Source organism: Labrus bergylta, chromosome 11 (assembly GCF_963930695.1).
Source record: "Labrus bergylta chromosome 11, fLabBer1.1, whole genome shotgun sequence".
NCBI classification, from domain to species: Eukaryota; Metazoa; Chordata; class Actinopteri; order Labriformes; family Labridae; genus Labrus; species Labrus bergylta.
The window spans coordinates 12,890,917-12,917,384 of record NC_089205.1 but is presented as its reverse complement, the minus strand read 5'-3'; the positions used below and the strand labels follow the sequence as shown (position 1 = coordinate 12,917,384).

Here is a 26,468-nt window from a genome sequence, read left to right as displayed (position 1 = left end):
GTGTGTGTGTGTTTATGTCCGTCAATGCTTCAGCATTCTGTGTCCTGTGTGTGTGTGTGTGTGTGTGTTGGTTATCTGTGCATGTTTGAGTATACCTGAGGGGTTTGTACTGTATAGAAATGTCTTTTTTTGTCAAATTTGGTGAGTGTGAATGTTTTTTGTCATGTCAGCCCTGTGATTGAGTACTGCAGGTCTCACCTAATGACAGCTGTAGCCTGTGAATGGCTCCAGCCTACTGTGACCCTGAACGGGGTAAGCAGTATGGATAATAGATGGATAGATGGTTAGGTTAAAGGCCTAAGTTAGGTCATGACATATATTCGAAAGATAAAAGAGGGCACAAAAATTTAATGGAAAAATATGCAAGCTATTTGGGCTCAACACACTGTAACTTAAAATAAACGGACAAATAGTGAAAATGCAAGAACGTGTCTTTATCTGTATGACAGCATATGCACAGAAATGAGTTAAAATGCTGCTGTGTAAAAAACAACAACAACAACAACAACAACAACAACAACAATCAAAACACAACCAAAATTAATAACACACTGCAAGAGGCATGAATGACAATTATGACACAAAGTGTACATTGAGCTTGCAGGGCCACTGCAGGGAACAGACTTCAACACAACACGCAGCAGAGTCAGCTTGTGTATCATCCTCGGCTCTGTTGCCCACCTTAATAATAATAATAATAATAATAATAATAATAATAATAATAACTTTATTTATATAGCACCTTTTAAAAACACAGGTTTACAAAGTGCTTTGACAAACAGCAAAAACAAGAACAAACTAAACCAAACACAGAAGAACATCAACAACAGCAAGAACAAACAAATGCAAAATACTAAGAATAATTAAATACAATTCAACAGAAAAGAACCCATAGTGCACGATACACAACCAGACATATATAACCCGACCATCATAAGAACCCAGGCAACACAAGAACCCAACAACACGAGCTGAGACTTCCTTCATTCCAGAAGACGGTGACTCAGTAACAGATGCTGCACTGACTCCTGCTGTCTCCTCCTCAGTCCAACACAACTTGTCAGTTAAGTTGTTCTGACAATATTGTATTTAATAACGGCAACTGGGAGACAAGCCAGTGTGCTGCGGAGTGTGTGTGTGTGTGTGTGTGTGTGTGTGTGTGTGTGTGGGAGAACATCATCTCACCATTAAAATGGCAGCTTAATAAAAAAAATCCCTTTAGGACCGGTAGAACACCTCCAACAGAGAGTGAAGCAGGGTGCAGGCAGCAGCCTCGGGCATCAGACACACAGATTAGCTGGTATTAACAGCAGGGCCTGTCTGCTGCTTGATAGGAGAGGCGATGTGGAAAATTTGGCAGTCTGTTGGGGATTGTGCTGGAAGTGATTTATTTGTAAAATAAATATTCAACTTGAAAAGATAAAAATGGTAAAAGTGTAAGTGTACTTGAAACTGGGGTTTGTAAAATAAATTAAAACTGTAGTATTACAAGGGAGGGATCAACAGGAACACACGCAAAATGGTTCAAAATGGTTCAGAATTTTAAGTACATAAAAACTTAATTGCATAAATCTATTAAAAAACATTTGTATAAATTGTATGCGTATGCCTACCACTAAACAAGAAATTGGTCTTTACAGAATTTGCATTATATATAAAGCATTATGTCACATGGTGTATTATTAATTGTATTATACAAACAAATGTTGGCCTATATAAACACTAGAGCAGATGCTTTCTTCCATGTTCCACTATTTCACATCGTTTTGATCATTTTATTCAATATTCCAGATCAGTATATCAAGTTGAAGATTTGTATAATAAAGGTTCTCTTTTTGCGCGGCTGTGGCTCAGAGTGGGCTGCCTCTCAACTGTAAGGTTGAGGGTTCGATCCCCAGCTCCTGCAGCCACATATCTGATGTGTCCTTGTGCAAGACACTGAACCCCAAGTTGCTACCGCTGCTTCTGCTATCGTGGTGGATGTGTATGAATAGGTTTATGGCCTCACTACATAGCAGCCTCTGCCATCAGGGTGTGAATGGGTAGGTGTGACATGCGGTGTGAAAGCGCTTTGAGTAGTCAGAAGACTAGAAAAGTCCATTTACCATTTTTAAATGACATTACATTGACCTCCATTTGTCTCCCTAGTGTTGTCACAGGAGGCATTCTGATTTAAGGGAATATATAAAGTGTTTTTTCTTGACAAAAGCGTTGAGTATGTACAATGAGGTTTAACACTTCACATTGTTTCTCTGTTGAGAAGTGAAGTCATTGATCTTAAGTATGCGCTGTAGTGGAACAGCTGAGCTCTCAGCGGGAAGGAATGGATTGTGTCTGCTCCGTCTCCTGCTGATTCATCTGCCTCCGACACAGCTCACCTCTGATACATCCATCATCGGTGATCAGCAGTCAATCCCTGTTTAGCAGTGGGAGGTTTTACACATTTGTGAGATATTATTTACTTTAGAAATGTCCACAACATTTTACAGGAGTATTGAAAATTTAAAAAAAGCACATCAATACTTCTTGTTGTGTGTGTTTGGCAAATATTAGAATATAGGTGAAACATGTGTGCTTGTGCATGTTTGAGTGACTCAACCATGAAGACTCAACAGATCTAACCAGGTCTTTTGACTTATTTCCATGTACACTGTGCCTTACATGTCCCTCAAAGAAGCGGATAAGAGCTTGGGGAAACAGAGACAAGGATGAACTATTAATAGTGTTGAATTTTTAAAAAAAAAATTACGATATCTACAATGATAACAAAACATTTACATGTTGAAACATTCACCTAAAACTGCCCACAATGAGGCTACTTGTAAAAAATTATTTAAGGCAGTTAAAATTAATTAGGATCCAGATCTGCTCTCCTGAATGGTCCCTTATCATGACCATGGCCACTGTAGATTACTTTGAGTCAACCCAACATCCTGCACATGGAAATACTTACAAGACCACCGAATGTGTTTCAACACCCAATGAATGCATTATGAACCCTTGTTTAAATAACTTTACAAAAAAAGGCTCGTATTTTCAGGAAAATATGAGGCCTCTGTTAAGAAAATAAAATGTATCATTGTGATGTGTTTTCGGAGAACACGTTCAGAAGGTACCACTAGGGCTCGGGCTGAGTGCCTCAGATAGAGCTGGAAATAAAGTACATGTTTTGACACTTTTCTTCCTTTATAATGTTACCACATCTCTGTTCTGGGTCACATTTGTTATTGTTGTTTACAATCATCCTTCCTGTCCTCCTCTTGTCACTGTTGAACATGGTGTGTAGGCGGTGTAACAGATCGCTCTCAGCTGGTCAAAAGCGCCTCAAACAGAGAGAGAAGCTGCGTCTGAGCCGTCCGGGCTTTTAAAAGCACGTTCTTCCTCTCGGCGATAAAACAGCAGGAGGAGTAGGAGAGTGATGATACATGTCCGGTGTCATCTCCCACTGTAGGACCTAGTTTTCATTGCTTTGCCCCCTTTCCTCTTCTAAGGTCTCCATGGCAACAGAGCGATGACGATGGGAGCCAAAAGATCAACAGGTGAAGAGAACATAACGCAGAGGAGAAAATGTCAGAGCTGCTTCCTGTGTGCCTCATGAGGGCTGGGTTGTTTTTTTTTTAAATCCAGAAAGGGAACAGAACAAACCATGTGGCCTTCATTATGCTCTCTGAGCAGTCAGAAGGAGTAATGACATACTTCCAATGTTTTTCCTCTGTATGAAACAGGTCAACACAGTTTGTCCTGTGCTCAATAACCCTCCCACTGTTGGCTGACTTCCTGGGATGCAGGTGAAGCATGTGGTGATAACACACACATCTGATTTTTATGCGACAAAGAGAACAGCATGTTCCACCGTTTCCGTGACTAATTCCCAGAGGCAGCAGGACCAGCTATAGACCCATTTATAGCCCGACAGTAGGCAGAGAGGGATTTTGGGTTAAATTTGACCTAAAAATCACGCGCTCAGATTTCAAAGGTTGAAAATGAAAACCTCAAGACACATCAGGTCTTCTGTCATTCCAGCAACCGTTTAATCATGTCAGCAGTCGGTGTCACTTTTTTTTTTATCAAACTATTCTTATCTTGTTTTGAAGGAACCCTTTTTGTAAGTAGGTCACAGCAAACAGCGAGCTCGTAGATCGGAGCACAGAACGACAACCATCTCCGCCAGCTGAGGCCTGAGTGAGAGACGGAGCTTTACATTTTAGAGTTTTTCCCCAGCAGTGACATTTATACCAGAATTCATCCTTTGGACACACACACATGTTGCACATTTAAAGCATCTAAACCGGTGACAGTTATTTGCTATTATGTATGTATGTATGTATGTAATGTTCCTGCTTCTCTGTAAGTCAGAGCACAGTGGGAAGCAACTTTCTATGCAGAAAGTAATGATGAAACAGCGTGTCACACAGAGAGACAGCTTAAAAATCAGGAGGAGGGCTTCCATTGAAACCATTAAGTCCTCTGTTTCCCACAGGGAGACTGCATCTGATTTAATGGTTTACAGAAGGCGGCAGACAGGTACTACACAACACACCTGCTGCTGAACCACTGGTTTCATGTTTCATAAAAGTGCTGTTTGCACACACCAGTGCACTGTAGGACTGTAAGACATATGATATTCTGTCAGTTTCTATAAACTACTGTGGTTGATAAACTCCTGTCACTGTCTAATAAACATACAAACATTATACATAGAAGCCATAAGTTGGAACATTCTAAGATTTAAATGCTACCCTTAGCTATAATTTCTTAATAAAGCCTTTCCGCCATCTGTTAATGTAAATGTTTAGGTTCTACCAAGTGGCAACCTCCGGTGTTGAAGGATGAACATGCAGTCCATCAATTGTCCACTTGAGCCATGGCTCCAAGAGACTTGAAGCCACACACGTCCATTTGAAAATGCCAGTTTTTACAGCAGAAATAAACATGTTTACAGCCTGGTTAAAAAAACAGAATTGGTCTGAAATGCTCATGTCTTCATTGGCACACGTTGTACAAGCGGTAGATTTGTTTAAATTGCTCATCTGTTTTGATTTCATGAAGGATAAGAGTTTTGATAATAAGGCGTGTGGCTGACCTGACTAATGGGCCCCTGCTCCAGCTCTTAGCCTGGTGTTGGGTTGACTGAAAGTTAGGTTGAGACAGCATTACCAGCATGGCGACAGCCATTGACGGTCTTCCAAAGCCCCCTTCAGTAACTAATTGGCGACGTCACTTAAGCTTTGTCTATATTTATTTACAATCCACCATACGTCATGACAATTAAAACCACAAATAACAGAGCATCTTTGGACAAGACCCCTGTACATTTTTGTGTTTTCAGTGTAATCTTGTTGAGTTTGTTGTTTGTTAAGTGGAGCTGCTGTCAAATCATGTCGGTGTGTTAGTCGCCTGGTTGAGAAGCTTGACTGAGGGAAGAAAACATGATTGGAAAATTGTAAACTTGTGCCCAAAAGACTCAAGTTCTGTTCCTACATTTTCCTTGTATAACAACCAGGCAGACATGTTAAAGTTATTGACATACTGTCATGTGATCAGACATGTAAGTTCAGTCAAAGATCATTGGATGACAAGGTTTATGTGTTGCAGTGACACCTTCAGTATGGATCTTTATAGATTTAAAAACCGCTTCATTATAGTGCTGGATTGAAAGAAAGTACGAAAGTACAGCTAACAATATACATGCCAAGCAATCATGATAGATACATATTTGAAAGTGTTTTGTTATATATGTTACATTCAATAGAGTAAAGATTATATAGACCTAATTTCTGTTAAAAACATGAACTTGTTGCAGGATGTCTCAGTTTGTTACTTTCATGTTTACATTTCCAGTGAGACAGAAAAGATCATTGGAATATAAATGATATAGTATGATAGTATCGAACTAGGAAACAAATACAGAAAATGACATTGTTTTAACAATAGTGTTCTTTTCTCTCATTGTCAGTCCTTTTCTTAAAATTACCAATTTTACTGGGGTAAACATGAGGACTTCATCTTTGTTTTTGCAGTGTGTGTTTGAGTCATATATTCTCATATCCTGATAGCTTCCCAAGAGGATAACTCATCTATAGTCAATGCTTTAAGATTGCTGGTCCATTGTCACATTGCATGTCCTGTGTATGCAACAATGTTGCTTTGAGCTAAAAGAACGAGGAGAAATATGCTGAATACAGATGAAATCTTTCACTCTTCTCAAAAGTACCAAATATTTCAAACCATGTAGTCAGTTTTACACTGACTCAAGGCCAATGAAGGACTGTACAGTTTTGGATCGTCCTCACTGGAGAAATGATTCATCAAGCAGACAGTCGATCTGTCATTTTGGTGAGAGAAAGCTGCATACAGAAGAAGTAGTACCAAACAAAAAACACTTTATCTGTCAGTGCATCTGCTGCAAGAGCAGCTTCTGATGAATTCACAAAGAGCCTGAGAGCTCCAGATTGGTTTAAGTGCCTGTCTGATAGGATAAGAAGACAGACAACTGTGTCCCAGCCCTCAAGATGAGACACTTGTGTCCCCTGCAGCCCCATAGGTAAAAATAGAGACATGAAGCACCTCCTCCTCTCACTTAGTATTCTCCTTACTTCTCTCCTTCTCCTCCTACACCTCAACGTCTCCGTATATTTTAGCCATTGGCAGAGTGAAGAGGTATTGGTCTTGTGAAGGACGGTATGTGGCAATCATGGGAGGTAATTTAATGTAATGTGTTTGATGACAGCACAGGGACCCTTGTGGGAGCGACGGCTTTTGAGTGGCAGATTTCAGTGCCAAAAAGACTGAAGCTCCAATAAAATATGTAAAGATGTCCTCTGATGTAAAATATATGATTTGGATGGAAACTGATCTGCGTAAAGGGCAGTTTCACCTCATTAGCATGTACCCCCCCCCCCTCTCTTTCCCCTGCTCCTACATTTACATCTATTTATGCATCAAAGCCAGATTGAAATTTATCAAGGTGCTACGGCGTGTTTGTCGGGCTTCATGGATCCAAAATTTGAAAGAGGAGTTGCTCTTTGATGCCACGGGGCCAGGAAGTGATGAGGAAGTTTGAGAGAGAGAGGGGGGGAGGGAGGGATGGAAGACGCTTTGATGTGCAGAAATAGAAAACATTAAAGGCTCTCCGTCTAAAACACTTTCTAGCTACCACACAAGCTTAGTCCTGCTGGATGCTAAAACTGACTACAACTGGATGACCATCAAGCAGATGGTTTCGATTGCAGATTATTCATCCCAGAATTGTTGTGATGTGATTTTTGGAAAACGTGAGGCCTACTTTGCCTAAGAGGACATTCAAATCTATGCAGCTAATTTTTTGGAGTAAGAATAAATATCTGCACCATTCCCTTTTTTTCCCCAGATAGTGGATGAGTATCCTGTATTTGCCCGTTTTCTGTCCTGCTTGCAGACAAAAAGACATCAGCTCATCATATCAGTACTCATAAAGAGGCTTCATATGGCTCAATCTGATTCAATAATGTGGACAGCAACAGCAATATTGAATAAATGCTAGAGGAGAGTTTGTTTTGTTGACATAAATTATTCCTCTAAATGCTTTTACAGTGTGCTTAAAGTACCCTCGAGCAGGGCTGTTTAGCTGTATCAGCAGGCGACTCTTTAGGAGTCAGCCAACAAGGGTAGCACATCTTTCCCTTCCTGCACTCCCTCAGCCGCGTGTGCTTTAATGAGGCTGCACGAAAGGCTGCACAAACTTTAAAGGGAGATGATCATCTGAAACATGGTAAAATGTTTCTCGCCTGTGTCCAGTCGTCTCAAAGTATCTTCAATAAATATCATAATATCAACCATACGTACATGACTACTTATATGTGCAAGGAGTTCCTCTTAAGTCGTGTACATATGCATGCAATACCCTGGAAATTACTGTCCTCACAACTGTTGCACACATGCTGGCACCCCGAGGACAGAGTGCACTACAACTACATGTTGATGGCAACAAAGTAATCAATACTTGTATCAGGGACTGGGGGGTTGAGTCTGTTTAATGTACTTTTCATCTGATTCAGACATTTGTGTTCTCACATCTATCCAGGTAAAAGTCGTACAATTTCAGGGGTGCAGTTCTAAAAAAAAAAAAAGGGCCAGTGATAATCAGTGCTGCCAGTTCCTCAAATTTTCCCAGAGCATTGAAATGCATTTAGTTCATGATACTGAAACTTTGACCCGCTCCGGTCCTTCTGCTCTTTTTTTCTTCTCTTTTCCTTTTAAGATTGCGAGTCTCTGCTGTCACTATGCATTTGGACTTTTACATTGATTACACATTTTGAATAATGTTACGGCATTGAGGCATGATGCGTATACAAGCAGCAGGAACTTTACAAACACACACTCAGACATGCACACACACACACACACACACAACATTTTTCTCCACTGCTGGCTCCAGTGCCTTACAGTGATCCTGTCTCCCCCTGTAACACTCTCTGTTATACCTACAGTATGATGCCAGCGGTGACAGCGATGGGATGACTTGCTCCCACCATTAAACCTCTGTGACATTCACTCTGAATGTAAGAAGTTACAGCAGCGGTCAAATACTGCCTTGAACTGGCAAAATAAATGAGGCCTCTGTTTGCTTGACAGAAAATGAACACTTGACATTTCACAAAGTGAATCCCTCATACAGTCAGAAGATGATAAAGGTTGTGCAAATACACACTGATCGTTTTGTTTTTACAATTTGTCTTAGTTTCCTGCCAAGTTTGTTTGTGTTTGCTGGTTTTGTAGCTAAAATGATAAAAAAATATATAATTATTAATGATAATAATAATAATAATAATAATAATAACGCCTTTCACGAAACCCAAATCACATAAATTACCTTTCCTTATCTAACTTTTCTCACAATTGGTATTCATCAACAATTATTTTTTTTTTTTTAAAAGTTATTTAGGCCTTTTTACCTTTATTGGATGGGACAGCTGGAGAGGAAATGTTGGGTGGAGAGAGTGGGGGATGACACTGGCCAAGGTCAGATTTGAACCCACAGCCGCTGCTGCGACGATGACTACAGCCGCTGTATATTGGGCGTGCGACATATTCGTTAGGCTACTGGCGCTCCCAACAATTCTGTGTAATCAATTAATTAAATTGACTTTGATTCGGGCAAATGCATATGGTACCTCCCAATGATTCTTAATGCGTTGTCTGTATTTCCTGACGATACTGTTAAAATCATGGGAATCATTTTTAAAGTTTATGATCTCTACAAAGATTGTGAGTCACATAATCAGAAGGCAGTTAGCTTAAAATATGATGTTGACCTATAGTCACCTCATTAAGATGTTTCAATTCCAACTTACTGAAGAACTGGACGTTTACATACCAAGCAGGCTCTTCATTTGGAGTTGTGTTGCATTATAGTGGGCTAGAATAAACAAATCAATAATCAAAGAGATGGAAAAAAGCCTTCATCAAGCCGAAGGAGAAAATAGACCCATGAGAAGATTTTCTGTGGGATTGTTATAAAAACGACCTAAAGTAGCAATACAATCCATTGAAAAGCTGGTAACTGCAGCTTTCAGATGTTTTTATTTCTAGCAGCTGTTTGTGGTGTCTGTGAGATTTGCACCTCTTCCTGCTTTAGATCTTCCTCACAATCATCTCTGAGGTTTCAGGTCTGACAGCTGACAACTCTTTAAAGAGCTGAACTTCACGCTCAAACTGGTTCAAAACAAGCGTGTGAAGACTTCTGTCTTTAAACGACATTAAAGAGATGCTAACTGAGTGGAAACCGACTTTATTTTTTTATTGAAGAGAGGAAAACATGGCGTGTTTACTGAAGGAGATCAATGCAGTGAAGAGCCGTTGTATTGACAGCATGGTGTTAAGAATGGAAGAATCCATTTCTCCTGGTGCACTGAAGAAACCAGTCCAAAATATTGAATTAGTTGAAAAAAAAACAATCTGGGCAATGAAGATATTTTCTCTGTCATTTTCTAACTGTATCCTTTTCAAATTTAACTTTTATTACAGTATAATGGATGACACTAACAAATTAACAATGACTTCTCATTCTTAGTTTCCAAATGGGAATCATTAAAGATTCTACTGATCTCACTTGTTACATGTTGTATGACGAAAGGGTCACTAAAAAAAAATCTATATTTGTTCAGGTTCTTTGTCTTTGCTATTTCTTAAAGAAGATTTTTTATAAAAAAAAAAAAAACGTTTTAGATGTGAAGAGCTGTGTGTGTACCTCAGCTCTGGTGTCACTCGACAGCTGTCACTCTCTTCTCGGTTGATGTTTTGATTTATATCTGTTTGCTTTGTACCAGACACAGGACTGAGGAGTGTTTATTTCACACTGCTGAGTTTTGTTTTCTTTAAACTATCACTAGTCTTCTTCTGTTGGTTTCCCCATAACTAAATCATTCATATCATCGACTAAGTTTCATTATGAAACACAATTAATCAATTTCGCTCCCAGATTAAGATGTTGTCGAGTGGAAGCAGCAGAATGTTTGGCAGCACTTTTCCACACAAATTTCCCCAATGGGCATATAAAATGTATGGTATTAGAAAGATGAGGGATTTCTGTGTCCAAAAAACCTGTTTTTAAATAACTGTAAAAAGTGTATGTGGCAAGAAAGCTGCAAGAAAAATAATTAAGCTTTTAAGTTATAATACAATTTTTTTACAATCATCCTCCGATGGAAAAAGTCTGCAGCTGAGTGTCTAAAACGTTGAAGTTGTGACTGTGCTGACAGCAAACATGACAAGGCTGGATCATGAGTATTTTCATGCTGGATGGTTTTCTGACTGATGGGAGCAATAAATCATAACAACAATGATGTCTTGCTGACAGACTGGCTAGACTGGATATTGCTGAAATGCTTAACCAGAAGCTAGAAACACTGCATTAGAAGGTGTCTGAAAAATATCGAGTCGATGCGGTTGACTGCATAAGACAATGAATGTGAAGGTAATACCTTAAAAAAAAACTTGAAATGTTTGACGTTCATGACGTTCAATTATTTCTACACAGGGCAAACACCTCAAACATCCGCTTTTCCTGTTCAGTGGTGTTGAACCGAGCCAATCCAAGTGGAAAATCTGAACTTTGAGTTCTAGCCAGACAATCAATTAGTTTATGCAGACAAACCTTTTTTTTTTTTTAAACTTACCTGAACTTTTTTAAGTATAGCTGGCTTATGATTTGATTTGAGTGAAGAAATGCAAAGAATTGGAGGACATCATACAAACAAACATTTCTGTTTCAATCATTTCAGCATACAGGGAACCATCACACTGTACTCATGTGATCTCATACATAAAAAAAAAATCATATTAAATTACGTCTAATCATTGTAAACTTCCAATGAAAAAAAATCTAAATTAATTATTCATACTGTAATGCAGATTAGCTAAAGCTAGCCTTCATGTTACACATTTATTTATACCAGAAAATGTTCTTCCAAATTTTGTCTTTGATAAATTACAATAGCCAATCTTAAAAAAAAAAAAAAAAACATAAAAAACATTTGAAAATATTTAGTGATAGTCAGTTTAAGAAGGTCAAATCATTATGGCTGAAACAAAGCCAGTACGGCTCGTCGCTAATGAGCTAGCATAAACAGAGGGCCTCTTCTATACAAAAACACAGCTAGCTAGCTGCAACAAAGCTGTGTTAGCATTCAGTCGGAGTCAAGTTTATGTTCACAGGACTACATAAATCCAACATGAACTATTGGTCTTTTTTAGCTACCAACCCTTTGAATAATGTTTTAAGTGAATGTAACAATAACAAGACAGTCTTTGCTAGCTACAGAGCTTTTTTTATTCAACCCATGGGAATTGGAGGAGCCGTGACTGCTTTACGAGCTAATTTGTCGTAATGGTAAATATATCATGGTTCTTTTTGTTTGGATTTGTGTGAGCCATCGAACCATTACATTTGGAAAGGTTATTTTTTGGATATAAATTTGTTTTCTAACTCATGAAATTTTAAATGTGAAGCTTTTATGTTCAAGTGAAGGCTTTTCGTAAGGATGCAAACCTTACAGCCTGAAGTCAATCTATTAATCTTTCTCAAGAATTAAGCGTGGGTAAGTTAGCATTCAATGAGGGTTTGCTTGAACTTTCAGGTGGCTCCCTAAAGATGGAAATAGATTGTGACCTGTCATACAGGTATAGTACATCTGTAATAAAACTATAAATACCAAGATAGTGGAATACAGTTGGCTTTAACACCAACAATGTATTTCTTTAGAGTCTTGTACATTAGCCCACTGTTATTCACAGGGTATACAAAATTAATAACTTGCCACAAGATCCTAAAATAGTCAAAGAATCTGTGACTCATCAAGTCTTTCACTTTTATTTGACATTTAGGCAGTTACTCAGCTGGTTTTATACCAGACTTTTGTATTATGAAAATGAGCAGAGATTAGACTCCCCTGCAAAAATGTTGATCCTCTTGCTGGCAAGGCCTGAGAACAAAAGCATCACTTTCCTGCCAAGGATGGAAAAGCTCGACAGGGTCTTGCATCATGATGTGAGAATTACACAAAACGCATCAAAAGAAGCTTATTCCTTTGACAAGCTTGTAGTCATGTAACAGGAGGAGACATTTTGATGGTCTACAAGAACCAAATTAAAACAGACCAGTCTTTTTACGTTTTGATTTTGTCTTATTTTGGAGGTTTCAACTATTTCCTGGGACTAAATATCTGGACAAAACACCCTGTACTTACAAACCATATGATAGTGATATAAAAGTTGATGAATTTTCTACAGTAGTCATTCCGTTTATGATGTACCAGAAGCAATTTTCATGGTCTTTTCCAAGTATTTACACGATATCTGAATCTTTCTTGCTTCTTCTTCATATAATGAGTTCGCAACCCGGGGCTCAAACCTCATGAGAGCAGACTGTAGAGAGTTCTGCAGGGGGGAAATGGCTCTATTGAGGGATGATTTTCAAGTATTATTTTGTCACTATCATGAATTAAATATTTTGTTTGAGCCGAATTGCGGGTGCTCATTATGCACTGCACAGTTGAGATCAAAATTACTGCTGGCTATATGAAAGTTTAATTTAGTTCATCCAGTTAATTGCTGTGTGATTGATGATATAATTATACAGCATTTGTTCCCTGGTTGTATAGTCACATATAGTCCTAGTCGTGATTCCCAAACTGTGGTGATGCAGTGTGTTTCACAGCTGTCTGTGGAACGATAAAAGGTAAATGTATCTAGCGACACTTACCCATTCACACCACATTCACACACTGTGCTATGCTATGTAAAATTTATTAATTAATCCCATTTATACACATTCACCAGCACTGACACAGCAGCTGGAGCAATTTGGGGTTCAGGGTCTTGCAAAAGGATACTTTGACAGCAGCTGGGTATCCGACCTTCCGGTTGAGAGACAACTCACTCTTCCACTGAGCCACAGCCTTGGAGAATAATGGTGTATAGTTGTGAGTGTGTTGTAAGATGCATAGCCCGTGTGTTGTACAATTATCTCCAGCTTTACAATTCCTGATATTTGTTATTCTCCTCTGAGATTACGCAATGCAGAGACATGCTCTGTTTCTCTCTGTTGCCTTGAATTCAGCAAAAAAAAGGCAAAGGCTTGACTAATACATGCTCAGCCTTTAAAAGATGGATCTAGATCAGATGCATCAATTTTTAACCACTTCTCTCATTAATAAAACATGAACTATAAGACCCTGTTGAAGTTTCTGCTTATAGTCATTCTGCAGAGAGAGCTGCATATCATCATTGCCTGAAACATTGATAAAGCTCCCGTTTTATTTTCTTCATACTGGGTTTTCAGCCTTTAAAAAACTGAAATAGAACCCTGAATATACAAAAAATAATTTCAAGTGTATGTATATTTTCACTGGTGAAACTTTGTAATCAATTTGATCAATGTCTGTGTCGTCATAGTCAGTGCAACTTACTTTTTAAGAATGATGTCAGGTGATGCGTTCAAGTATTCAGATCAAAGTGTAATATATTTACAGTGTATCTACACATTGAGATGTTCAGGTTTTTAAAAAGCTTTACTTAAAAGCCCCACAAAATACAAAGTTATGTTGCAGGTTAGGCTGTTATGGTAAATGGACTTGAGCATGTATAGCGCTTTTCTAATCTTCTGACTACTCAAAGCGCTGTTTTACACCGCATGTCACACCTGCCCATTCACACACTGATGGTAGGGGCGGCTAAGGAAAGTGACCATCAGTATATTTACAAAAAATTAACAAACCTTTAATATTTATGAAATCTGTGATCAAATTAGATCAAACATGCATACTGAATATTTCCAAAGCTTAAATCTAATGTAAAGAAACAGGGCTGACAGAAGCAGCTTTGCAGCATCTCCACCTTTGTCCTGTCAATGGATCTGATACGATCTTTATGTTGACTAAAGTCTGAGCAGACTCTTTAGTCAACTTAATGAGGAGTGTTCTATGAGAAAAACTAAATCGGCTGTTATCAGTATAAGGAGGTGATGTCATTCCCTCCTATCAAGTATCTACATGTGTTATGGAGAAATTTTGAAAAAGTAAAATGATTATTTAAATGATACAATGTCAAAGAAGCTTAAACAAATATTCACATTAAAGTTGAAGGCACACCCAGCACCTACAGTTTAAATACTCATCATTCAACCTGACTGCTATGGAACCACCTGTGCTCTGCTTTAAGTCTCTTTGAGTGTTCAGTGATATCAAAGCTGCAGCTTGGATTCAAACAAAAAGAAATGACTGAAGATTTTGGTCAGAGTTCAGACACTGCGCGTGTACTGTGATCCGATCCAATCTGTGTCCCTACATCTCAGGAGGGATTTGTTTCCTCTCTGGACTCCCACAGAGATACTTTGTTTGTGAGTGGGTTTTTTTTGATGAAGGATGAATTAAGTGAATGTTATCTGCATGTACCCTCCCTCCACAGCGGGGAATGTTATCACTCTGACTGAGTGGAGGCAGAATGATAAACAGCCCTGAAGAGGAGTAAGTGCTTTTTAAGATGGATCATCTCTCCGCAGCAAGATGAGACTCTTTGGGTAAATATCGATACTGTGTGAGCGAGGAACAGGTGGGGTGGGGGCATGAAAACACACACACATGCAAAGTGTGTATGGTACGGTGTGGTTAATACTCTCATGTCACCTAGCTACTGTATCCATGGCAACACATATTGATCATCATAGGAGCTGTACCCTATACAATTTGAGACAAACACACACACTTACCTCTTTTTGTTCATTGCGTGTGTGTGTTTGTTTGTGTGCCTGTATGTCCGTTCTTGCACCTGTGAATATGTCATGTTTTCTACAGTGTTCACCCTAAAGCAAAGCTAAAGAAAACTGTTTAATTTGTTTAAAACGTTTTAAGGTTGTTACAAGATGATAAGAATATTATGAGGAGTATGCAATCAGATAAGGAGGAGGTCTGTCTATTTTATTTTGTATTTTTACTGAATGTTTTTTGATGTACTAATCCTTTACGGTCCTCTTAGGGTAACTTTGTTGTTTTTCTTCATGTGTTTGTTTCAGTTTTTCTTTTTGTGCAGCCTAAGTCATCACTGCCCTTCACACTAACTCTGTGTGTGTGTGATTAGCTGAATGATCTGGCTATTAAAGTGAACCCCTGCAGTACTGTGATGGACTGCTCAGATGAATCATAAATGAGCCATAAACAGTGAGTGGCCGATAAACTGGTGAAATGGAGCACTCAGTTAACTGCTGTTATCAAATGGCTGATGGCATAAGGTCCATCAGGTTTGGAGGATCACAGGAGCTCAATGGAGCAAGCTGCTGCCTCTTTATAGGAAACAGTCTTTAAGCAAAATTAACTTCTTAACATAAAATGTACAAAAGCAGTGACTGAAACAAAGAGCCAAATATTATACCAATCTTGTTGTTTTTTTAAATGTGGCCATGATTATGTAGCTAGAATCCAACAGGATCCACTCCTCTGGGAAGAATTCATCCAGGTGTCTACTGCTTCAGGGTATGCTAAGGAAAACATATAATACCCAAAGACTTCATTCAAAGCCTTGTCAATATTTTCTTTATTGTGCCTGATAAAGAGCTTTAAAGTGTCACTGAAAGACCTCTTTACGTTTTCATTTGATACATGATGAGTAAAAAGTGTCAACAGGCAGATGAACATTTTTTTTTGGTATGCAAAGACTCTTTATGACCTTTTAAAAAAAAAAAAATTCAAGACAACAGACAAAACACAAAACTCAAAACAACAGGAAAGATGCTGACAATGAGTAAAGGCCAGATAATAGACCATGTTCATGTTTAACATGCGTGCAGGCTCATGTTGCACATTAAAAATACATTAGTGTTACTGCATGTGTGATGGTATGATGTAGCTGTGTTCGTGTGTGTGTGTGTGTGTGTGTGTGTGTGTGTGTGTGTGTGTGTGGGTGTGTGTATGTGTGTGTGTGTGTGTGTAATTAGCTCTCTGGTGAAGGCTATGGGGGTAGGGGGTGAGAAGAGTGGAGAGAAAAAGTCAGAAAAAATGGGGGAAAAAGGCACAATAAAACATGTGATGTTTCATAATTAGCCCAAACTGTAAAATGATCCCAAACTGTTCAAAAGGTACCAAACATCTTTACGTTTGGCTATATATTACACTCGTGAAGATGATGTTAGAAAACTCAAAATTCACACAGCCACCTCTGTCAAATATAGCTGACCGGCTAAACCCAGCTTTAGTGCTGTTTGTGCACACAGAGCCGTGCACTTTTCTCCTTGGCTACACTGGAACAACCTAATACCTCCAGATATTGATCTTTCCTGATGGATCACACACTGCTCGGCCATGAAAAGGCAACAAACAATATGATTTCTTTTAGTTTTTTTTAGGTCTTATATACAGCTCATGCCTGTAGCATTTTTTTCTGAAGAATCACAAGTTGTTGAGTAGAAAAATCAGCGTCCTGCTGCTTTGTTTTTCCTCACTGCATCACTATCGAATAAAGCCCTCAGTTTATCATCACCTCCCACTTACGCCATAATATCAGGCTAATTTACCACTTTCACCTTCTGCAGGCTGCAATATTACCCAGCTCATCTTCGGGATAAAGTGATATAACTGAGCTAGCAGGCTGTTTGTAACAAGTTTTTTATCCGTGTGGAGAAATTATTCATTAAGAGAAGGCAGCTTCAGATCCGCTGAGCTGGATTTACTGTAATGACTTGCTCAAGGGTACTTCTGTCAGTCTTCCTATCTTAAGTTTCTCATTATAAGTTTTTGTTATTAATCACTTGCTCAAACCCAAACCGACTTCTTTTTAATGTTTCACACATATGATCACAACACTTAAACGTATGTTTATTTTCAATATATCTGTTAATGTGCAGGCTTTTTTCCTGCTTGATGAAATTGCCCAAACGCAGAAATAAAACAAAATTTGTTCTAAAAGAAAACAAAAATTTGCAATTTGCTTAGTGGCACTAAGGATGATCATTTTGTAAATGTTTTTGAGTTTAAATTAAGGTTTCACTGTACTTTTGCTGCATTGAAAGTTAGCTTAATTTCACAGAACAGAGAGCGTTTGCATTTTCTTGCATTCCTCTTTAAAATAATGTGCGACTTTTTGATCCAGTAGATGTCGCCCTTGAGCACCAAAACAAACGGCTGTTTGGCGACACCTCATCTATTCTGAAGCCTTCGCTCTCCTCCAGCAGCACACCTCTAACCCCTCTCCACTTACCTCCACACCATAATTTAACACAATTAAGCCCAAGCGGTGGACAAAATTGTTCTTTGTTTGAGCTGCAATTGCCTGTGGCCTGCATTCTTGTGTTAGAAGACTAATGTTAGCACACTCTAGTTAGCTCGTAGCTATTGCATCTAAACTGACACAGGATGACAGTGATCAAAACACACTTATGTGACATCCAAATAAGCAGTGAGTAGACTATTCTTCTTTTCTCTAGTCCTTGACTAAAACATCTTTATACGCAAGGCCGTCCGGTCCATGTAAACATGATGTAAACACAGTTCCTACAACAGTACAGCTGCTGGAACTCACGCTTTTCACTCATTGTAGCCAGTCATGACTCAGAGAGACATTTAAATAGGACATACTTGATTTCTGCTATATTTATGTGTAAAATGTTGCACTCTCTTCCTTTAACACTACAGTTCAGTGACATTAAACCTGTCGAATTGCAATAACATTTCCTTTCCTGCCAAGGTGCCAGTAAAATCCTTAAAAACATGACACCACATCTCTGTTAATTATCAGAGGATGTCAGGTTGTCAGCTGCACAGCCTATCTCACTTTGCTTGCTTGATGTTGCACAGAATTAATGGAAGGTGCATATGAACTCAACAAAAGACATGTACAGTAGATTCAATAAAAAAAGGACACGTCTTGCTCTAACTGTATGTTAGTGCTTACTTATCAGGCTAAGTAAGCCATTTGTGTGCATCTAACTTTTTTGCCTTTATTTATGTGTTACAATGTGGACAATAAATCAGCCCGAGCCTGATGTTCTAAATGGATAAACCATACAGCTGAGATTCAATACTCTGTTCTTTTTTTGTGAGTTTGTTTCTCTGTTATACATTTACTTTCAACTCCTTCATGAAATCAGTAAGGACACAATGTTCAGAGATGCATCAACGTATTCACCGACATTCATTTGTCTGCCTACATCAGTTAATGTACGTATGTGTGATATGTCTACAGTAACAGTCTCCTACAGGCCTACCACCAGGTTAAATTGATGATGCCAATAGATTAAGTGACATTGTTGCTTCCCTGCATCTGGCTGTATTGATCCTGCCTCCTCAGGGTGGCCATCCCAAATTAGCAAATGGATCACAGCACCTTGTGAAGCAATTCATCTGGCCCTGGAGGATATCTTCTTTCTGTTTGTTGGTCCATCTGGGAATAAAGATAAAGGGACTAATGTGGGTTATAATCAACTGCTTAGAAGACACTGATTCAAATGGTTTGCCAGAGCCCGGGGCAAATGAGCTGTTAAGTGCCAGGGGAATAACGAGCAACATCATACAGGAAAATTGGTCTAAATGAATGAATACAAATGACATTAAGAAACTGAAACGGTGATGTGCTCTGACATTGCATCAAGTTTTAAATTAGGGCAACACTATAAAACCAGATGTGAAATGCTCAGGGTAAACTGGGCTGGGCATTATGTGAAGACATCAATCTCAAGTTAGATTGACAACAATCATCATTCAAGCATTTCAGGTATAGATTAACTAATATGAGCCAAGTATTGTATTGTATGGAAGGGTTTCACATTGACAGTATTATATCATAAAATATTGTATCGTTCGGTGCTGTATCATATTGTATAATGTCAGGCTATGTTCTGTCATGCCGTGTTGTTTCATATCATCCGGTGCAACTGTATTGAATTACCGTATATTGTATTGTGTCATATCCGACTGTCTCTTATCGTATCGCATTGTATTTCATTGTATCGCATCATATTGCACCGTATCACTATCGAGGCTCAGTGGTAAATTCCATTGTCTCCCAACTGGAAGGTCAGGGGTTCCTTTCCCAGCTCCTAAAGCCACATGTCGATGTCTCCTTGGGCAAGACTCTTAAACCCATATTGCTGCTGCGTTAACAGCGTGTGGATATGTATGCAGCCCACGTGAGTGTGGTGTGAATGAGTGGAAGTGTGACTGGCTGCGTAAAAAGCACTTTGAGTAGTCAGAAGACTAGAAAAGCACTATGCAAGCTTACGTGAGTTTACCAACATGTCATAATGTGTCCCTCTTTGCACATGCTTCCACAGTAATTACAAAAGGCCTATTGACACACAGATGACCCACATTAGACCATGATTGTGCTAGGCCTGTAAAATTGCTTAACAACATAGTTTGAAGTTATAATTTATTTGAGAGAAGCCACCAAAACATGAAATCTTATTGGACAATGAAGCAATCAATTACATTGAGATTCAGAATTTGAGGATGCAACAAATCTTTTTTAACTTAATCATGACAAGGTCAATGAATTATAAGACTCCAAGGTGACCTCTCCAACAACCTATCCCAAACCTTATATAAATACATTTACAGTAATATACAGTAAGACAATATTTGACATTTTGTTCAACAAACGACCAAATTTATTAGTTGCAGTTAAACCAGAATCATTTTGTAATTAACCAAGGCAAATTAAAGCACTCCTTGAAAAGTGGTCAGGTAGAGTGAAAAGCAGGTCAGCAAAACACATAAAACATCAACAGCTAATTTACTTTTTAAAGAGTGTGACAATCATTGTTACAAGGATAAGTGTGCCAAATTGGTCTACTACAGATTTCAGATCAAATTGTTCTGTACTTCTTTAAAGGCTTTATATATTTTTCACACTTAAATGTAATAGAAATCAAGTATATCCTCTGAAAATAACTCATACCTGAGTCATGACTGTCTGCAATGGGTTTAACACCCGAGTTCCACTGTCTGTGATGCTTTCCGAGTTTTCCGAGTCCTATCTTCAGTTTGTTTACATCGCCGGGACGGCTGGCCGGCTGGCCGGCTCGTTCCCTCGCGTATAAAAGTTGTTTAATTGAGGGACTAGGGACTTGAGAGACTGTTGTGCTGTTCCTCTTTTTTTGTGAGCAGGCTCTGTGTGCAGCCTGGCTTGACAATGTTTGGATGAAGAGAAATCCGTACTGACAGAGAAAAAAGGTCATGGGCTGAACTTTAATGATATCTCTAATAGAGACAAGCACAAACATGTTGCTATTCTATCAAAAAAGGTTGATAAAAGCAATCCCTGGTGCTGTTCGAGTGGAGATTAGAGCAGCTGACTGTGTACGGGGTCTGCTGGGTACTGTTGGTAGTGCTCTCTCAGAGCAGAGAGAAAGTTTGATAGAGGCATCGCATGTAAAAACCTGAGAGAGATGAACACTAATGAGGTGTGACTCGGTTGTGGAGAGAGCGGACTGTTAATGATGCTCTGTTGTTCTGTCTCTCACTGTCTCTCTCTCCCCCTAACACACATATGAAGACTACATTTGTATGCACATGGGGGGGATACAATCCTTCTGTTCACCCATCCAGCTTGTTTTTTGTTTTTCTCTGGATTTCATTAAAACTATTATCCAAAACATTCGAATTGGACAGAGCTGGAGCTACAGATACATGAGAATGCTTCAGTGAACTTGCCAAAAAATGATAAGCAGCAAGATTAAAGTTGTTCTTTAGGCCTTGAAGGGTTCTGAAAGCCAAGCGAGAGCTAACATGGTGTCACGCAGTAAGCGCACAAGCTAGACTTTGTCCTCTTTCACCTTCAGCATCTGTACTGGAATGTTTGCCTGATAAGTTATTGATGGGGGAAGCCAGCATGAAGGAGGCTGTCAAGGTGCATTTTTCTTAGCTGGATGACAGGAGAATACCTTGTTCAAAAATATAAGTGTGTGTTTGGGAGCAGGTAAACTGTATGTATGTTCATTGTGCAGTGTGTGAGAGAGCCCTGCAACAGTTTATTAGGTGTCAAATGTAATGAAATAGAAAAGAGGTGGTGTAAAAAAGAGGAGGCTGAGTCAGAGAGCAATAAAAGAACAGCTGAGCAGAATAAAGTACAATGATCACTGAGAGTTGGGACTACTTTTATGTCTGTACGTTGCTTTGAGGGACTTTTTCTAGAGCCCATTTAAAACAAAGCTGAATCATACGTTAACACTTTGAGCTTTCACTGTAAAAATGATAAAAACTGGAGGAAAATAGGTGCTGATATTCCGGTTGTCATAAAATGTTTCTGCTTATTCTCGCCTTGTTTTTATTCTTGTCTCTCTCTCTATGTCTCAGTTTTTCACAGACCCATGTGCCAGCAGTCCCTGTCTCCATGGAAACTGCAGCCTGAGTGAGGATGGGAAGGAGGGGGAGCCGACATACACCTGCGAGTGCACTGAAGGCTACGAGGGGGAGAGGTGTGATCAAATCTTATTGGACCTGCCGGCCGCAGACTGGGACCCCGCCACCCCCTCCGCTCCCGAACTAGCCACCCCTGCCGCCTCCACCACCACGGCCGCCACTCAGCCGCCACAACCAACCACAGTCCCCTCCACCACCACGTCGGCACCTCCCACCCTGCAGCCATGGCAACCTAAAGCTGGGCAGAGGCTGCTGGTGGTGCAGTGGGAGGCAGACAGGGTGAGATAACTTACACTTCGAATTTAAGCTCCTCAAAGATTTTATCTTTAAAATGTGTAAAGAAAAACATTGGTGTGTGTGTGTTTGTGTTTCAGGTGACAGAGGGTCTGCACTGTGTGAGCCCTGAGCTGTGTGAGCTGACATCAGGCACTCTGACTTTATCTCTGGAGGTGCCTGAAGAGACGGCTGTTAAGTAAGAGTAACATTAAGTGCCTCTTGTGACTGACTGCCTGTAAAGCAGGGCCGGATTAACAAGATGGGAGGCCTGCGGTCAAGTTTAGCTGTGGGCCTCCATTCTGTTGCCGTTAACGACACATTAGTTTATGTTTTCACACCAGACCAAATCGAACAAATCCAGTGGTGTAGTACAGGGTATATGCAGTTTTAGAAATAGGGAAATGTCGCTGTTGTTCTGTTCTAACAGACAGTAACCTCAGGCGAGTTGTCTTGTGTATGCGTGAACGAGTGTTTGTGATGTGTTTCATTCAATCATCTCACTCCCTAGGTGCGCAACTAATTTAGCCAGCTAGCTAATTAGCAATACGGAATAATGCAATGAAAATTTAGCTTTTAATTTTAAAACATCAGAAGATCAGCTGCTATACACAGAGAGTGAAGTAACTATGGATCAAAGTTAGCTAGTAGCGTCAGCTGCAGTTAGCTCGCACGCTACATTTGTTCATTTAGCTTCTTGCAGAGCTCTTCTCAATGAGAACAGAGTGTAGTCAGCAGCATATGGGTATCTATAGAGAAATCTCTGTAACATGCGACTCATAGCGCTAGTTTATACACTATGGACACTACTCCTGAAACACCTCAGCAGTTGCTGTTTTATAGGGCTGCTAAGAGTACCAATCGAATATTAGATTGACAGGACTAGTCAACAAGGTATTCATGAAAATAGATGCCCATCAGATGATCATATCAGAGACACTAAAGCCTATTTCTGTGAACAGATTGCCTGTATGTTTCTGCGTAGAAAAAATAAATAGATGTTAAAAACGAGTGTACCTCACTGGTCATAGTGTGTGGCTCCATACCAGAACAGTTCCTTAGACCTGGCAGAGTTGGAAAAGTTGGGCACAATACGGTTGCTCATGCACGAGCAAAAGCACAGGTACACAACGTGAACATGATGTATAGCTTAATAAATGTGACCCTTCCTCCCCACAGTCATTTAAACAATAGCAGTACAGGGTTCTTATTGGTCCGATGCAGAAGTGAAGTGTTTACTCAAAGGTATGGGCAGATGTGATCCACGACTATCTTGTATAATGACGTGATGATGTATACATAAGAGGGAACCATGCTCAGTTGGGCCTGCAGCGATGTGAGTGAAGGCCAGCAGGGGGACTTTGGGAGGGGGGACAACCTTGCTTTGGCACAGTATGGGGCAACTGGGCCTAGTGTGAGTTTACTGAGTAGTACAAATCATGTATGCATATTACTGACTAGCTGAAATGATTCCGGTATTCAAAGTTCATCCATTTTAATGTGTGTTTATGGGTGCATGATCCCCGCAAATGTGCATTTAAAGAAATTTCCATAAACTGATTGCATCACAGTATGAACATGAGGGCCCCGAGGCTGTTGCTCGTTTTGTTCCTTTTGTTATTGAACTAGAACAATCCTTCAACAACATGCCTCATGCCTCATGCCATGGTTATACATTTCTACATTGGGTTAACACCAGTCAAGCGAAGTATCATGTAAGTACATTGACTCGGGTACTTCACTTTTTTTTCTTTTGAGGTAAATGTATTACAGTAATTCAACTTTTTACCGGTTTTAAACTTGACTGCAATTAATTTGAACTTGACTGCAATTAAATGTCAAATAACACAATGCTTATAACAAAATATAATCAATAGATACATTTTTGGGGAAAATTCAAACTTGCATTAAAAGAAGGAGAATCTGCTCTGATTCGTCCGATGTTTATTTTTCAATTCATACATGTGATGAAGATATTTTCCATTTTAGTGTTAAGTAAGGACACACATTGGGCACACACCCTGAATCTCATCTAAAAACCGCAGTAATTAACAAAATCCAGCCCGCTGTCTGTATGCTAATTAACATAAATAACAACAAAGCCTGCTCTACTGTATATTGTCTGCATAATCACCATAAAGAAGTAACTCAAACAGAACCTTCTTTGCGCAGCATTTTAAAACTGCTTACTTGACATAAAGTGACTTTTGTTCTTGATATTACACAGCTCGCAGCTTCTGTAACTAATAACCTTTTTAAATCTATTCATGCATAACACATTTTATTACCTGTGTTATAAAACTCCAGGTGTATCTTGTCGTTTATAAGCATGATTCTCATAAACAGCATTACAAAGGAAGTCTAAATAAGGGGTCAATGAATAATGCAGAAGCAGTGGTCAAGGTGATCTTATGATGCCCTTGATGTTGGCTCTCATTAAAGACGACAGGCACGACTCGAGGCCTTCATCACGATCACAGACTGCGAACTGCAAGTTAATCTACTGCTGCTGCTTTGTTTTCATACAGTATAATTACACCTGAACACACGCACAGATGAAGCCAGTAAAGGACACTTATTTAAAATGTACAATACATGCAGTGCTGTGAAATGAAGCAGTAATCGGAAAGTGACATAGATTTAGAGAGGCTGATGATGGAGTGATGAAGTCAAAACGATTTGGAAGCATCACATAAAGCCAAGCTTGTTTCTCTGCTAGTCTCACTCCAGTTTGGTGCAGAACTGCCGGTTCTAAAGTGTTGTATGTCTGTTTTCACACTTGCAGGTCCCACTGTGCAGTTATTTCTTATCTAGGTCTCCACAGTAACATGGGAAAGCTTTCAATATCAGGGCTGTCTTGGCAAACTCATATTACAAAAAGAAAGCAGTTACCCACATTTTGTTTGTGGAATTAGTATACCTCTATATCAATAAGTTATAAAGTATGGATCATATGCTATTAATCTGCCCATTCCTATCAAACACATGTCATGTTTCAGCTTGAATCAGAAATAGTTTGTTGCTTGGTCAGAGAAGAAAACCAATCCTGCTTGCAATAGTTGCCCTTCCACTTTCTTTCTATTGCAGTCACTAGATAGCTTTCACCTACAGGCTCAGCTCACCTTGAACATCAACATTTTAAGACAGCCATCAGGCAGATCCACCTGCACTCCCCCTCCCTTGTGAAAACGACCTAAAATATGTCATTTTCTATCCTTAACCATGCCCTGCAGCCTTTTCTAAAGTTGGCTCATCCAGTTTTCTCAATCATGGCTCTGAATGTTACCTTTTAAAAAAACTATTTGCAATTAACATAATTGAGTTAAATACACATGTGATGCATAATCAATTTTAAAACTTCTCGTTTAAAGGATTACCAATCACAGCCTTTACATGAAAAGATCCATAGAGGAAATTAAAATTATTATTCTTTTTTATTTGTACAAGCTTCCATTTCAACATATGCATGCAGGCCAAGGGCTGAGATGATTATGACTGGTTAGGTATTATTACTTTTTGTGCAAGAGTTGTTTTTTTTTCATGTGTAGGAGTGAGGGGAATAATAAGAAGCATTAACCCGTGAGGTGCCTTCCTGAAGCTGTTCAGCATCTCTCACACAGACTGAGCCTGATGCTGCAGGTTTCACTCCAGCCTTCTGTGTCTCTTTCTTGATGACTCAGCGTGGTAACTCAGCTAAGCTCTGATGTTTGCCGTCTTCTCAACAGGAAGGAAGCTTCTGGAGTTTAATGTCCCTGGCTGGAGACAGGGCTAAAAATGTGTTACTCATGTTCATTTGTGAAAAAATGAAGGGCATTACCTTTCAAAGTTATGAAAACTACTTGCTGGTTTTTAAAATGTTAATGTGTATAGGATTAACATGCATTTGGTGAAAGTTGAGAATAAACTGCTGTGCATACTTTTTATTCACACACCCTGCTTTTGCGTTCATACATTGCTCTGTTAAAACAGCCATTTTCTTAATTTCTTAGTCTTGTTTTTCTCTACTTTGTGTGATTTGTCTGAGCGTCTTGACCAAAAGTCTTGATCACACTGATTGAATTTCACATCTCTGACCACGAGGGTCACAGTGTTTTCACAGGAAGTGACATAACACTCTTGAGTCAGACCATCGGGCAGCCATTACTCACCAGACTATGATGATGCCGAAATGAAAACAGATGGGAGAAGTCTCTTCTTTAATAATCAATTCTGGGTTCAAACACTGGACAGGTCCTTCAATAAGACACTGCTGGCCACATGAGATGAGAGTAGGGAGATATCTTCAAAGCCATTTACACTAGTTAGTAGAGC

General features: G+C 39.3%; 1 protein-coding gene across 1 annotated transcript in view; it reads left to right on the top strand.

Moving 5' to 3' along the window:
- dner (delta/notch-like EGF repeat containing) overlaps positions 1–26,468 on the top strand; it is a 57,525-nt gene that overhangs the window by 9,705 nt on the left and 21,352 nt on the right. The window contains exons 2-3 of the mRNA XM_020641773.2: positions 21,819–22,163; positions 22,259–22,356. Of these exons, the coding sequence (XP_020497429.2) occupies positions 21,819–22,163; positions 22,259–22,356 (443 nt within the window). The remainder of the gene's footprint in view (positions 1–21,818; positions 22,164–22,258; positions 22,357–26,468) is intronic.